Genomic DNA, 15,310 nt, shown 5'->3' with positions numbered 1-15,310 from the left:
AGCTTCCATATAATCTGTGACCGATATGAGGGAAAATTCAATGCTGTCATCCTGCTTCTGAAACAGTTAATAATCCAACAGAAGTGTCTGGTAGCAGAAGAGGGGGGAAAACAATATTCTCCAATCATTCTTTCCCCTAGAAGTCCCCTGTGCCACTTTCTGGAGTGTTCCCAACCTCTGTAACAGATTTTCAGGGCTGCTTGGGTTTCAGAAGGAAGGTGTATCAGAAAACCATTCTGAAGAACAAAAAAAAAAGAGGACACTTTTGCCAACTTTTACTTTTAACTATGGATTGCTATGATGACTCTACCAATGAAAAAGAGGGTGTGTCCTGGAAAAAGAGAGCATGTGTCTACTCAGAGTAGACACTGTTTGCACTCATTTGGGAAGATGGATATTGAGTTTTCTTAAACACAAACTTTGGGGCAGAAGTCGATAAGAAGTTGCAAGTCTCAAAATGGTACTGAAACAAAAAACATGGAGAACTTTAATAAGATAGTAAATTGCCCAGCATATTTTAGTAGAAACATTTTTTCAGGGCACAAGGTTTCAATTTGTTATTCTTGTAAGACTACATCTCTTTTTCATCTTTTCTCCTCTCTCTGGGCAGAAGCCACACAGTGTCCTCCACTTGACCATCGCTCAACCATTCTGCCTTCCTTATTTGAACTTTTCTTCCACCTTTAGCCCATTACAGATTAGTGCAAATTCACCCTTTTGAGTTTTGCCTGCTAATTTACACTAGCAGTAACTAAAATATGACTATTTCACCATCCTATATCCCAACTACCTCATTATTCCATCTCTAATTCGACTCAAACATACACTCACTTAAAAAACCCCAACAGCATTTATGAGGATATGTATGAGTAGAATAGGGCAAATTTATTGCTTATTTTAAAAATAAACCCTCAAATCTTGTCATACGTATGGGAAATATATCTGTAAGGGATAAAATTGGACTGAAATGTGGCCTGACTGTACCTAAGTTCAAAATAGCAGCATTTATAATATGGCTCTGGTAAAGTATCTGCATTCTTGCCCTCTGAGTCTCAGGATGATTCAGAGTCACATAAGCAATTTGTCATTCCCAACAGGGACCTTTCAAACATTATTCCGCATTGTCCTCTGTGTAGGACTGGCTCAGATTGTTGACATGAGGCTTTAAATATTATATTTACCCTAGAAGGAATGTCACAGCACCTATCTCTGCTAGTCCAAACGGCATTACATACAATGTCAAAGCTCTGGATCTCTAACTGTAAGACAAAAACACAAATGTCTTCAATGTTACATCAGTAGGAAATTTCAAAAAAATAGTTATGCAGGGTGATATTATGCAAGAATCATTTTTGCCATTCAGCCAAGGCAGTAAAATGCTATTCAGCAATACAGCATAGGACAACATTGAATAAATGGTCACTTAATTGCTTACTTTGGATCAAAGACATTTTTAACAAAGCACACATAAGATTTGTTTAATGCAATAAATGTCTTGCAGCTTTATATATTAGTACATAAAAATAGCAGTGGGAGAAAGTTGTTCAGATAATAGAAATATTTTCCCAGCCAAAGATTATGTGACTCAAGCCCTTTCATGACTGAGCCATGCTACTGTTGACTCATATGTCGAGGCTACTAGATCAGAAGGCCAACTTCTATTCTACAACAAATGCCATGGGAATTTCTTTATTAAGCACACAGATGCATTGTGGGGTTTTTTGATGGAGGTCAGAAAACGCTAACTTGTTTATTTACATTTATATTTTGGTCTGAGAATACTCCAGTCAACTTCTCAGAGCTACAGCTTTTGGTTCATATGGTAATTTTGACTAAAACTTACCATTTACATTGCAACAAGGAGCAACCAAGTTCATCCATCTTGGACTGAACATTTATCCTAAGTCAATATAAAAGGAACTGACTTCATGGCATAAAATTGGTCCAGAGCTGGGCAGATGAGTAGTTTTTGTGATTTGTGATAGTGTCTTGTGTGTAATCCAAAGAGCATTATTTGAAGTAGGGCATCACTATGAAAACTCCTGCCACAATATATTTGTTTTTAAGATGCCACTTGAGTCTTGATGGTTATTAAGTAGATCCTAAATGCTGTAAGTAGACTCTTAATAAGGATATCAAAATACATTTTGCATGTGCTTGGAACTGATATAAAGTAAAGCTTGTTACTTACTGTTGCTGTTTTCCTGTCACCTTTCTGTAGTTTACCCAGTATTTCATAGCCATCAGTTGTGATATTTCCACCCTCTTTAATTGGTTTTTCCATTATTTCAACGCAGTCAATGTAAATTTTAGCATTTGTGGGAGTTACAACAATATGAACCTGTAGAAAATTTATTAGAAACATAACTAAATGCATGTATGTTTTTTATACACCTTATATTTGCTGTTTAAAGTTGTTAACTGTTCTGAAGGAATAGGGGCACTGATCTATGCATGGGTCCTCCACATGCAAGGGCTTCTTTACTAAGAAATGCAACAGCTCCATATACAAAGTTGTTCTTGGGACTTAAAAGTGGGTGCCCAAGTAAGTTGGTGAGCATTTGTTCAGGCACTAAGGTCTGGATCAAGGTATGTAATTATTTATACAAATGGTTGAGGTGGCTAAGACCAACTATGACCATATGAGTAAAACATTCTCGCAAGATATACTGTAGATAGAAGAATTTAAGTGAGGGTGGGTTTGTTTTGTTCTTTCTTATCCCAGAACTTTATTTTTCCATTTTTCCTTTCCACACAACAGTGGTTGCATTTGAACAAAATGGGCTCACACGCTCCCCCCCACCCCCTCTCCTCCTCTGGCATGACCACAAGGAGATCAAAAGCTTCCACTTCTGTTCTGAGATTAACCACAGTTTAGTGTGTTATCCAAACCCCAGGCTGTAGTTAAATTTAACTATGGCTAATAAAAATAAGACTAGCTTATCAACTCCTTCACCATGGTTTGAAGTCAGCATGTTTCCCTAACTATAGTTAATAATCAGTTGTCTAGATTTGGGCAACATGACAAAACTACAGTTAATCAAAAGTGGATGGGAAGGCTTCCAGATTCCTTCTCACAGCAAAGGTGCAGAAGCTGGGAGAGCACACAGGCCTGGACAAAAGCTAAGCTCATTCTTGTAATGTTAAATGTTTTTGTGGTCCCTAAAATATGGTTTAGCATTATTTCTGCAGCTGTCCAATGTCTTGGATTTAGCCACAGCCAGTAGAAGTTCCAGTGCACAAGAGTTCCAAACATCTCTCCCATTCATAGAAACTGGGTGGAATAGATGGGATGGGGTGGAGAGGATAATGTTCCTCATTTTTACAAGACTAGACTAAGAACTTGAAACATTAGATTTACTTATTCATATTTGGGGGGGGGGGAACTGTGCTACCATCACGTACTAGCATTTCACAAAAGGTATACTAAGAGTTCCATTTTGCATCTCTCTTATCCAATGTAAATAAATTTTTTTTAAAAAAAAAAAATACTATACTTCTGCTAGCTTTGTAACATTTACATTTTCCATACTGTTTGTTTTGTACACTTTGGAATGAAAGAGTATCTAGCAGAGGCCTTGCTTGGATAAAAGGGATATGCTTCTGTTGGAATACATATATAACAAAATATCACAGGACAGCGCCAAGAGCTGAGTAATACATTTGGACCACAAATCCTTGAGAAATGGAAATACATTCCAGCACTGTTCAGCTTTCAAACAGAAGTTTATTAAAGTTCCCTCCTCAATTGCTTGAAACCTCATCAAGGGTTTCCTGCCATTTTACCACTTCAAGATCTGGATCTGTATTTCGGTGCAATTTCTGATAGTTTATTTGTAATTATAATGTCATTTCTATAGCTGCATTATTTCATGTTTAGCAGGAAAGGAAACTGTATATCATAGATGTTTATATTTATGATTTCTTAAACATTCTTGACAATTACAAATAAAAAGTGAAACATCTGTTTATCCAGAATTAAATCCCATAAATATCTGTTATTATATTATGTGGCACTAAATTGCTGCAAAAATGTGTGTAGATGCATCTAAATAGCTCTCCATGGTGTTATAGCTATATAGATCTGTCCATGTTTGTAGTCGGTTTATATAAAATATCTATAGCCTGCCCTTTATCAATGAAAGTGAGTATATGTTTCTTCTGCTGGAAAGCTAAGGCAAAGGCTGAGGGCCAACCTACAGATTAGAGGCTAATTTCTTTTTACATATTTTTAAAGCAGCTGTGAGAAACTGAGGACTGGCTGAAGGGAGAGGCTACATGACCATTCCTGCTTCTGCTGTTCTGTGCAAAGTAACCCCATCCTAATACTTTTCTCCCGGGAAGGGAATAGATATGAGGACCTTATATCTCTTCCCCTGGTGATGAGACAGTAGCTGCAGGGGGCAATTTTCAGCATGTAAAGAGCAGAAAGCAAAAGCATTTCGTAGCTCTTCCCTTCTGTCAGCCATCTGCCCCCAGTTCCAGCTTCCTGTGTCAGCTAATTTTAATTTTTTTTTAAGTGCTGCAAGGGAGAGTAATGGAACTTCTATCACATGTAGTTTGGTTCATAATGGCGAGACACAGAATAAAAACCATATGGTTCTATAAGAGTTCTTTGATACTGCTTAATTACTGTATTACTAAGCCAACACTTTCCCAAAGAGTCTTGCTGGATTCATCCACTATCGCTACAGCAATGCTACTCAACATCCAAAGAACTGTGCCAAAGCAAATTTTCCACAAGTAGCCAATATTAAGTTAGCTATTTTTCATTGAGTGAACGTATAACTCGTTGAATGAACACCACAAAAATGTTTCATATTTTGGAAGGGTTCAATCCAATTTTTAAAAGTTTGGCATATTCTTAATATTGGATATTTTTAACATCAAAATTACCATACAAAATCTGCAGATGACAGAAAATATGGGGTGCTGGATGTTGTGAAGCACCCTAAGATCTATGGTTATAAACTTTGTTATACAAATTTCAATCATCATCATTATCTATGCAGGAAGTGCAATTGCAGACCAGCTCTGAAGGTTCCTTCTCTTTAGCTTTGAAACATTCTTTCTAATGAATTACCCAATCTCCTACTGATGACAAACAATACAATGGCATTCAGAAATCATAGGAGGCCCATATTATAGTATTTACCACCTTTTAGCTGCGATTCTGAACTCAATTACTTGCGATCAAACCCCATTGAACTGGACATATTCAATATGTTAACCTATCATAAATATTCATTCTACATTAACAGTATAAGCTCAAGAATATTTGCTTGAATTGACTTATAAATTATTTATATCTACTAACTAGAAAATATGGGTTTTGTTCTCAAGAAAAATGCTTTTGTTCATAACAATTTGCACACAATTGTCAGCATTTACCTTGTGGAAACTTCCATAAAAGAGTTTCTTGACTTCATCACCTTCAAATGTTACTGTCTGAACCTCTCCTCTTGTGTCCTTGTTAAAGAATGATAATACTTTGCTGGATGCTGGTTGAGGGAAAAAAAATTATTGACTATATGCATGGTTAATTAGTTACAGTTTTATAACACTCCATGCCCCCAGTAACATATGCAGTCTAATTTGATTAAACTTGTCACAAGCAGCAAAGAATGTATTACTAGGGCCAAATCATGAATGTTTATTATCCACTTGTCTCAGGTTTACTAATAAAAAATAAACAGAAATAATACCAGATTCATGGTCATTACACATTGTAAAGTACGTTATTTGATGTCTCGGGGCCCAAATAAATATCAACCTATCATAAAACTTTAAATGGATAGGACACAACAAAGCTCACTGGCATAGAATGCAAGCCAATTACTGGAGCACTTTGGGTAAGTACGCTTTGAGATAAGCCAAACACTGTGTTAAAACACCTGGTGCCAATGCTTGCTGCAGGTGGCTGAGAGATGAATGGCTTCTTGCAGTTCCCAACTTGCCAGTTTCCCTCCCTCAAAACTCAGACACTACATAGAAGTAGCATGATTTATGGCAGTTTAACTCTGAAGGAAGATTATTTCAGTATAAGGATGAAAGCAAAACTTCCTGGTATTTACTTATTCTTTTAACATGCCACCAGAATATGATGAACTAGAGAAACATCTGGCTTAGTTGACTGCTCACAAATGCTGACCAACAAACAATATATCTACTGCTGGAACTCTGCCTGGCCTTTGATTATGCCGATATAGGAGCATTGAATTAACATCCTTCTAGTTGGTGTACTTTGGTGAGCAGTATGTTCATTTCTAGAGTTTGCAAAGTTTAATTTCAGATAATAAAAATGGCAAGATCTTTCTCAAAGTTAGTGGCTGATCCATTCCTAATAACCTCTATTTTTAAACCTCAGATTAAAGTATTTCCTGGATGATTTCATCCAAATAGAAGATTTCACAATCAGCTGCGGTTTTGCAAACACAGGGTCCAGGCAAATATTAAGCAAATTGCACATAACTGTGCAAATTAGTTTCAGTCTACCTCAGAATTTTCTTCCCTGTTGATCTCTGGTACTGAACAAAGATTGGATTGCAACAATAAATATTTCAATAATGTTCTGAGCTTGACAGATTGGGGAAGAAAGGATGGAAATTTAGCCCTAAAGTTCCATTTAGAGATTCTATTCATACTATAAGCAGGTGAAATCATTCTTACAATCAAGAACAACTCCAACTTGTGGCTTGTAATCTCTGTCTGTTATCTGCCAAATTGCGAATGGTTCAGTGGGGGTGTCCGGGAGAAGGCGGAATAACAATATGATAGTGTAAGCCTTTGGTAATCCATCTGGATGAATCTCCCTATTAAAGAAAGCATAGATTATTGCTCATTGAAAATGCCTGAAAAAGGCTAAAGAACTTCATAATGTTTCATCTGAAACACAGAAAAGACTGTAGGAAAATGTCAACACAGTGACATTTGCATTACAAATTTCACAACGAAGTTGTGGTTCGCTCAAGTTCCAGAACACACAGACCTTTGCTCAGCAGTTGATCACTCGCTCCACTCAAACCTCACAAAGACTGTTGTACTGAAGAAGATTCAAAAAGAAATTCTGAGAGGGCTACTTTGCATTTAAGACTTAAAGAAGCTCTCGCCAGAAAGGGAGGAAAGGCTTGTTTAAACTTCCCAATATTCTTCAGTTTGCCTGTTTGACTGCTTTTCCTTCCAACTGTAATGAAAAGCATTATGAATCTGAACTGTTTGGGATGGGTACATAATTTGATTCTTAATCATTCACTAGAACTGTATTAAATTCTATTTTTTCAATAACAAAATGAGATAGCTATCCAGACAATAGACTGAGCCTATAAAGAAGTGGGGAACTTTTGGCTCTTCAGATGTTGCTAAACTACAACTCCCATCAGCCCCAGCCCAGTTTCTCCATGCCTGCTGTAAGGGGTAAGAGGCGATGGTGACAGAAACTGCAGTGTAATCTTCAGGGTCATTAAGCAACAGGACCCTTAGAATTTGCCTGGAAAGGAGAAAGAGTAGCAGCAGAAATATTGTTGGGGAACTAGCTAGGAATAAGAGGCCAATAACGACTTTTGGGAGGCAATTCAAAAAGGAGAGCAATTCAGGGAGGGGGGAATCAAATGTAAATAAAGCTATGAGTTCCTCTCACTTAGTACAATTTGCTCCCCTCAAAAACTGTGGCTTTGTCTTGGCTATATACAGAGCACTGGCATGTTTCTGTAGGGCTTGGGAGCTTCAACCTCTCCAAACTATGCAACTGTTTTATTCTAATAAACCTTCAGAATTCCTCTCCTATTGGCAAATGAGCTGGTGAGTCTGAGTGAAGAATATTTAGCAGCTAGCAATATACTGTATGGAACAACTACCATCATGCATCTATAGCTAAAATTTTCCCCACCACTAACCACTAATAGCCGAGTTTGAAACTGAATAATTGCAACAGATTTCAATTGCCATGTCAATAAAAGCCTGTATAGGGAATGAAGAAACAAAGCAGGCCTGGAAATACTAAATATTTTAAGCAAGAAGAAAAGTGGTACATTGTTTAAGAAAGTTGTTGCAGTTCCTTTTGAGCATATTTCTTAATGTTGCAGACTAAGCAAAATATATCACCCATCATTCCAGGAAGTTATGTGTTCCATGTAACCACACACAGTCAACTTTCCCCAGTTAAAAAAAGAAAAGAAGAAAGGTAGCACAGCTTACGTTGTGGGTTGGCTAACAAAGGCATTTTTATTAAGCCTGTATGCCACATAACTGGGGTAGGATCCTGACTGCAAGGAAACGCCTGGTACTGAAGCAAAATACTTCTCCGTTAAGTTGTAAGCTTCCAGCATCCTGAAGCCTGTATCATAAAGGAGAACATGTTTTTCATCATTATTATTATGTTCAAAGGGAAAGAGACTTGTGGAATTTAGAAAATGTGAAGACACTTTACTAGGCTGGGAAACTGGTGCATAAATTCTTACCAGGAGAAGTGTACCCATCCAAGTACATGAGAGGGCAAGCTGAAACAGAAAAAGAAACATGTCAAATGAAATAATGAATGAGCCAGCAGCATTGTTGTTGGAAGGTGCGCAGGGTTACTGCAGAATCTCCTCCTTTGGAAGTTTTCAGAGTGAGACTAGACAAGCTTATATATCGCAGATGCTTTGCCTGGTATTCTAAGAGTTTCAGCATGCACCTAATAAGCTGTTGTATGTACATGGGGCTTTCTGTTGATATTCCCTTTCCATTGCAGCCCATCTCATGGCATCAGGGGACAATCTGGACACCCCTGGAGCAGATTTCTGTGGAGGAGGCATGAGGGAATGTGCTAGAAAGGGTGATACTGAAAAGAATGCATACAGGGGGTTGTATCTAATCGTGTCCCTCCACTCATGGAAGGCTCTTTGATCACTAGAATCCAACAGGTAAATTTATTCTTAAGAAGATTAGAGAGAAGTGGCATTTGACTTACTTGAGGTAGCTGTCTCACAAACAAAGGTGATGAGGTTATCCTCAATCTTTTCAAAAGCATCAAAGTCATCAACTATAAAGACATGGCGTTCACTGGGTTTGCTGGCGATCTTGGCCAGTTCATGGTAATCAACATCAGCCACACCAATAACAAAGACACTGAAACCTGCAAATGTAGTATCGATTGAGTTAGTGTCATCACAAGTATATTTCTACATGTTCTTCTCAAAGATAACATCTAAGCAATCTGTTATGAGGGGATGACATACAACTCAAGGGAGACGTGTAAAGTGTGTACATTTATCGTTTCCTTTTAAAAAAAGAAAACATCATATCCTGAAGAGGGTAAGTGACTAAATCTGTGGTGCATGGGCATCAGAAAGGCAGGTAGATATTTCTATAAATAAATAAATGTTCAAATAAAAAGCTTACATGTACAACAGAGTTTACCCAGGGTGAAATCCAACACTGCTTGAACAGATTTCCACTTGCTCTACACGGCTTCCCCTTCCTCCCAAAACTTCTTAAAAGGATCCCCTGATGTGCAAGTGGAAATCTGCCCTCCTTGTACATGAACAGCACTGGATTCAGTCCACTGCAAAGTGATACTGGATAAAGTGGTTTACAGATATCAGGCTCATAAATGTTCATTGATTATTTGAACTGTGTGTATTACAGCCTTCCTAACAATACAGAATCTGACATTTGATGAAGTTAGCGGAATTATAGTTGTACAATGTTATGGCACGTAAAAGCAACTTACCAGAATGTTGTATGACAGTTGCAGCTTTCCTCACTTCATCCTGTGACCGGCCATCAGTTACAACAACAAGTACCTTGGGAACTCCTTTCCTCATACCACTTTCCCATGTCAAGACCTTATCTTTGATAAATGTAAGTGCTTTGCCTGCAGATGGTGAAACAAAATTCATTGCGGTGATCAAACAAAAATGATAATATTAGTAGCACACACATTAACACTGGAATGAAATTAAAAGGTTGTATCCAACTAAGTTATACTCAAAGCAGACTGAGAGAAATTAATGTGCCTAAGTTAGTCATGTCCATTATTTTCAGTGGCTGAATTTGGACTCAGCTAAAGGGTAAAGGGACCCCTGACCATTAGGTCCAGTCATGGCTGACTCCGGGGTTGCGGTGCTCATCTTGCTTTATTGGCCGAGGGAGCCGGCGTACAGCTTCCAGGTCATGTGGCCAGCATGACTAAGCTGCTTCTGGCGAACCAGAGCTGCACACGGCAACACCATTTATCTTCCCGCTGGAGCGGTAACTATTTATCTACTTGCACTTTGATGTGCTTTCGAACTGCTAGGTTGGCAGGAGCAGGGACCGAGTGACGGGAGCTCACCCCATCGTGGGGATTCAAACTGCCGACCTTCTGATCGGCTCAGTGGTTTAACCCACAGTGCCACCCATGTCCCTTGGACTCAGCTATACAGCTGCAAATAAAATGTTTTAAGTGTGTTGTAAAGTGCATTATACAAATGTAGCACTAGATGGCGATGGTTAGCTATGACAAATTCAATATATTTTTCAAAAACTTTTTTTAAAAAAGCATTTTCACTTTTTTTCCTATGTGTCTAGATTCCACCTCTGAGTAACACTGACGCTGGATACAATCCCAAATCTGTGAAGCATAGAGACCATGTTTGTTTTTAAAAAACTGAACTCAAATCCTCCCACAAGTACCTGTTTTTGTGTTCCCTCCTCTATACCGAATATTCTGAAGTGCTCCTAGTGCTTGTGCCTTATCATCATATGTATTCAAATGGAACTCAGACTTTGGATCATCACTATATTGCACCAAAGAAACCTGAAACAAAAATTAAATCTGGCATTATTGGGATGAATGCTCATCCCAATGCAATTTTGTTCAATACCACGGGGGGAAGGGAATGGGAGTACAGGAAATGTTAATGAAGGATTTGGCACATATAAGAATGATCTAGTCCATGATCTGGAAGCTGTGGGTGTAGTAGCCAGTTAAACAGTCTGCATCACATACAGGCTTACCTGCTTATTTGCTGTTATTACATGCATGTGATGAAAGGGTTTTTCAAACAGCCAAGCTGTCATTTGCAAGGTACGGTTTCTACAGTCTAACAAGCATTTCACCGTACTACAAAGTAAAGGAAGCACACACATACACCCCACATTGCTGAAAATCAGGCCACCCAAACTCTGAATGTCTTGCAAGTAGGAAAAATGATAAGGACAGGGTGGCAATTTGTCCAGGGTAGAAGGGTGTAAAGGGCAAAATGCAGCAAAATATTGTGCACCTGTGCTACTCTTTTAAAGAATATTCAGTCCTATGAGGGTCAGAATCAGTTTTGCCTCAAGCTAGCCAGTTTTGCCATTTGTTGAGGGTGGGGAAACTGAAGGTCTAGTGAATTGACTAATGCAAGGATAACAAATGTGGTACCCGGAGATGCTGAGGACTGCAATTCCCATCATCTCAGACTACTGGCAATGGTGACTGGGGCTTATGGCCATTAGGGAAGCATAAGTGTCTCCCTCTTACTGTATCTTCATCCCTGGAATCAGCAAAATGCCCATCCATGAGCTGGAGAACACCTATGATCCACTCTTTCATGGTCATGGAAAGGGGATGATGCAATCCATAGTGCAAGCATGAAGACAGAATCTGGAAGCATGGGCTATAGACTGAATCACTTTTCTAGCTTTGGCCGAAATTGAAATCTAGCAGCTTCTTTTAAGAATCTTTAGAGTCTTGGTTTCTCTTGTTTATTACTAGACAGGAAAAATAGACAAACCTGAATTCCAGCAGGGTTGATTAGGTCAAAGGCTCCAACTGTATTAAAAACGAATTTCAGCACTTTGTGGAAATTGTCATCTCCAATACTCCAGGAGGCATCAGTCAAGAAGACTATATCTGCTTTGGCACCCTTGCATACTGAAAAGTTCATTGGATTCAGTTAAGTCATTTGACACGTACAGAATAATTAAGGAAACTGAGATGATAATTTGAAGAACAGCATGTGTCAAGCTTTTCAATGTAGCATATAGAATACATCTAAAAAACCATTTCCCCCATTGGAATTTATGAAAAATACATTCAAAGGCTCAAATGCACCAAACATGTTTATAGAACTCAGACTAAGAACACAAGCATGAACACTCTGGAAACGTAAAAGACAAGGGAATATATGGGAAGAGTCAAACACAGTTTTAAACAGAACTTACTTCTCTGTTCACAAGCTATCATGAGCACCCTAAATTATAGTAACATCAGAGCCTTTATTCAACAGTACTCTCAAAGCCCTGCTTTCATAGACATGGCAGAAATAAGATAAATGCTTTCGTAAGCACCTACCATCTCGAGCTGGTGGGATTGTTGGAGGAGGAGGGGGAGTTGGTGGCAGAGTTGGTGGTTCTGTTGGCTTGATCACTGAAACAAAAATACTGAATTAAAATATTTTACATATTCAATATTCTTAACTTTGTGAGTTGCAATTAGTAATATCCACTGCAGAGAAATACAATTGATAGACGTTCATTTGGTTGCAACTTATCTGACATGTCCATCTTTAAGAAAATAAACTTCTATTGTTCTTTGTATGCAACACAAAGAGATAAGAGAGGCGGTGTTTTAAAATCATTTGTAATTCACCTTTTGTACTCAAAGAAATCTAATCATCCCACCTGGGACTGCAAAATCCTGGCAGGAGGTCAAGAAGTGCCAAGAACCTGGCTGGCAACAATACATGATTGGTGAAAGATTTTGAGACAAGAGAAGGTTAGAATCCAAAAGTTTTAGGATCCCACCCCCATGGAAAATATATCTGTTGCCCAATTCATGCATGAAATCTCACAAATAGGATACAAAGGAAAACTAGATGCTGCCTGAAAGCTCCGTCAATAGAACATGAGACTCTTAATTTCAGGGTCTTGGGTTCAAGCCCCAAGTTGGGCAAAAGATTTCTATAGGGGGACTAGATGACCCTCGGAGTCCCTCCCAACTCTACAATTCTAGGATTCCTTAAAAATACTACAGTGTTTTTACAAGCTCAAAAATGATAATATCTCCAAGCACAATTACTTTGACCACATTCATTCAATGTACTTTAAATCAACATTACCACCACTACTACTCTTATTGTTATCTGCCACTTACATGTTCGTTCTCTTGTAGACACCGGAGGCCCCTCAAGGTTTGGAGTCTGAACAAACACAGTAGCATCATACTCTGTGTCTGGTGAAAGGCCAGTGAAACAGTGACTGGTTTCTGTTCCACGCACTGTAATTTCTTGTCCTCTGGATCCTGCAAATAGGTAAAATAATGACTTTAAAATGCTTAGAATGCAGAAGCTGATGAATGCTTGCTGAATGGCTGAAAGCGGAAAACTAAAGTACATATAGCAAAGAAGGGAATGGTTGCGTCAATGGAGTGTTCTGCTTAGCTTCCAGAACTTTTGGAAGAAGGTTTGGAGCATCTGGATTGCAGGCAGGTACAGAACAGTGCCAGGATATGAAAAGGGAAAGGTGTGGAACAACTGATCTCCATAACAACAGAGGAGAAGGATGCTTAGCAGGCAACATGCTTCGAGATTTAAGTTCAGTCCTTCCTTTGATCTGCCCTAGTGTTTCTTAATGTCCACATGTACCACATTTGTGAAAAATAAAAGGAATGGGGATTAAAAAAGTAGTAGAGATACTGTGGGAGTAGCTGTGGTATAAAAATATATATTCATATGCTGCAACAAACAGGAGGGGCATATGTTATAATGGGAAAGAGATATTATCCATACTACTCAGCTACTAAACTCTCGAGGAGCAAAAATTATTTAAATGAAGGACAACTATGGAATAGCCTGAGGCAGAATATGTTGAAAGGAGGGGAACAAGAGGAGCATAACACTTCCTATAAGCAATCAAACACTGGTACTGTTTTATGGAGAGCTACAGGTATTTGCCCCAAGTGTTCCTGCTGCCTCGAGCCTTTCAATGATCAAGATCTCCAATGAGATCATCTGCCATATCCCTGGTTGGGAACACAACCCATTTGTTAAAGTTATCCATCTTCAGAGGAAGCTAGGGATGCAAGAAATGACAGTAGGGGTCTGTGAGAGGCACACTGACAGGAGATTCCTTGCTATTCAAGGTTTAGGTGGAAATGTGTTACAGTCTTCACGTTAGTTGCATGCACAACCCAATATATATATATTTACCATCAGCTGGATTTAGCTTCAGTCTGTAAGAAGTAGCTGCCCGATGAGCTGTCCATTTGATGCAGAAAGTGTCCCATCCCACATTATAACTTGTTAGGTCAGTGACATTTAAATACACTGCAAAGCATGAAAGAAAAATTTCCATGAACTACAAGATGAAAGCTAAAAGCAAATTATGAAACTATGACGAATGTCTTTATTCTTAAAATATCACTTATTCCACCACAAGTAATAGGCTATTGAACTCACACTGCAACTAATAGGTACTGTATGTGTACTGAGGGGAGGCAAGAATCACATTTTCTCAGCAACAGCAAGTTGCAGTTTTAGTAATTGGGGTATGTGATTTTATGATAATGAGAAATGTATTTGCATCCCTAACATAAAGCACAAGATAGCAGAATGGTGTTAGGTTCCCACACAGTAACCAAAAACTGCACATTTCCTGAACAATGCCATGTTTCTCTGAAAGCCCAGCATAATCCTCCAACACTACCTGTCCCATGGGGTAGGCATGCTCTAACTGATGGAACCTCCCATTTGAGGTTATTTTTCTCACATCTACTAGCCCAGAAAAGGCTCCTCTGTGTTAATATACAGTGAAACCAAAAGCATGAAAAGTAGTCTTACATGTAGTGCCTTGATCGACCAGAGGTGCACTGAGTCCAGAATCATACTGAGCATAAACATTTACATCATAGGAAGTACTAGGAGACAGGTTGTGCAATGTATATGAAGTCACATCTCCAACAAACACCTCCATGGGCTCATTGGTACCTTAAAGGAAAAAATGAATTTTCATTTGCCTTAATGAGAGCAGATCTCCAAGAGCTCAGAGAGAAGACTCATTTTCACATTTATATCAGTCACATTCTCATAGTGCTTAAGTCTTGAAATGAACAAATATTAAATAATGTCAAGTGTACTTGAAGATCTTAAGCTCAGCCTTACCAACAGGTTTGTAGACAATTTTGTAACCAAGAACAGGAGATGGTGAAGGATCCCAGGCAACTCTGAACCGTGTGTACCATTCATCTGAAATGCGTATGTTCTGAGGTGAAAGCAACCCAACTGAAGAAGACAAAAATTGAGTATAAAGTTAGAATGGTAGCATAAAATGTTATTTCTATGCCTGTATGACATCTAGCAGACTGGGT

At 38.6% G+C, this 15,310-nt stretch overlaps 1 protein-coding gene across 22 annotated transcripts in view; it reads right to left on the bottom strand.

Moving 5' to 3' along the window:
• Positions 1-15,310, bottom strand: part of COL12A1 (collagen type XII alpha 1 chain) — a 110,875-nt gene that overhangs the window by 20,051 nt on the left and 75,514 nt on the right. For all 22 annotated transcript variants that reach the window (XM_083431105.1, XM_083431095.1, XM_083431092.1 and 19 more), the window contains 15 exons: positions 15,105-15,224; positions 14,784-14,930; positions 14,154-14,270; positions 13,100-13,246; positions 12,299-12,373; positions 11,739-11,878; positions 10,654-10,777; positions 9,710-9,853; positions 8,948-9,112; positions 8,457-8,495; positions 8,194-8,332; positions 6,670-6,812; positions 5,392-5,501; positions 2,192-2,341; positions 1,182-1,259 (listed from right to left, as the gene is read on the bottom strand). In XM_083431105.1, the coding sequence (XP_083287231.1) occupies positions 1,182-1,259; positions 2,192-2,341; positions 5,392-5,501; positions 6,670-6,812; positions 8,194-8,332; positions 8,457-8,495; positions 8,948-9,112; positions 9,710-9,853; positions 10,654-10,777; positions 11,739-11,878; positions 12,299-12,373; positions 13,100-13,246; positions 14,154-14,270; positions 14,784-14,930; positions 15,105-15,224 (1,838 nt within the window). The remainder of the gene's footprint in view (positions 1-1,181; positions 1,260-2,191; positions 2,342-5,391; positions 5,502-6,669; positions 6,813-8,193; positions 8,333-8,456; positions 8,496-8,947; positions 9,113-9,709; positions 9,854-10,653; positions 10,778-11,738; positions 11,879-12,298; positions 12,374-13,099; positions 13,247-14,153; positions 14,271-14,783; positions 14,931-15,104; positions 15,225-15,310) is intronic.

Source organism: Podarcis tiliguerta, assembly GCF_965153285.1.
Source record: "Podarcis tiliguerta genome assembly, chromosome: 3".
Classification (NCBI taxonomy): Eukaryota; Metazoa; Chordata; class Lepidosauria; order Squamata; family Lacertidae; genus Podarcis; species Podarcis tiliguerta.
Note: the sequence above shows the minus strand (reverse complement) of the source record. Positions and strands in the feature narration are given on the sequence as shown.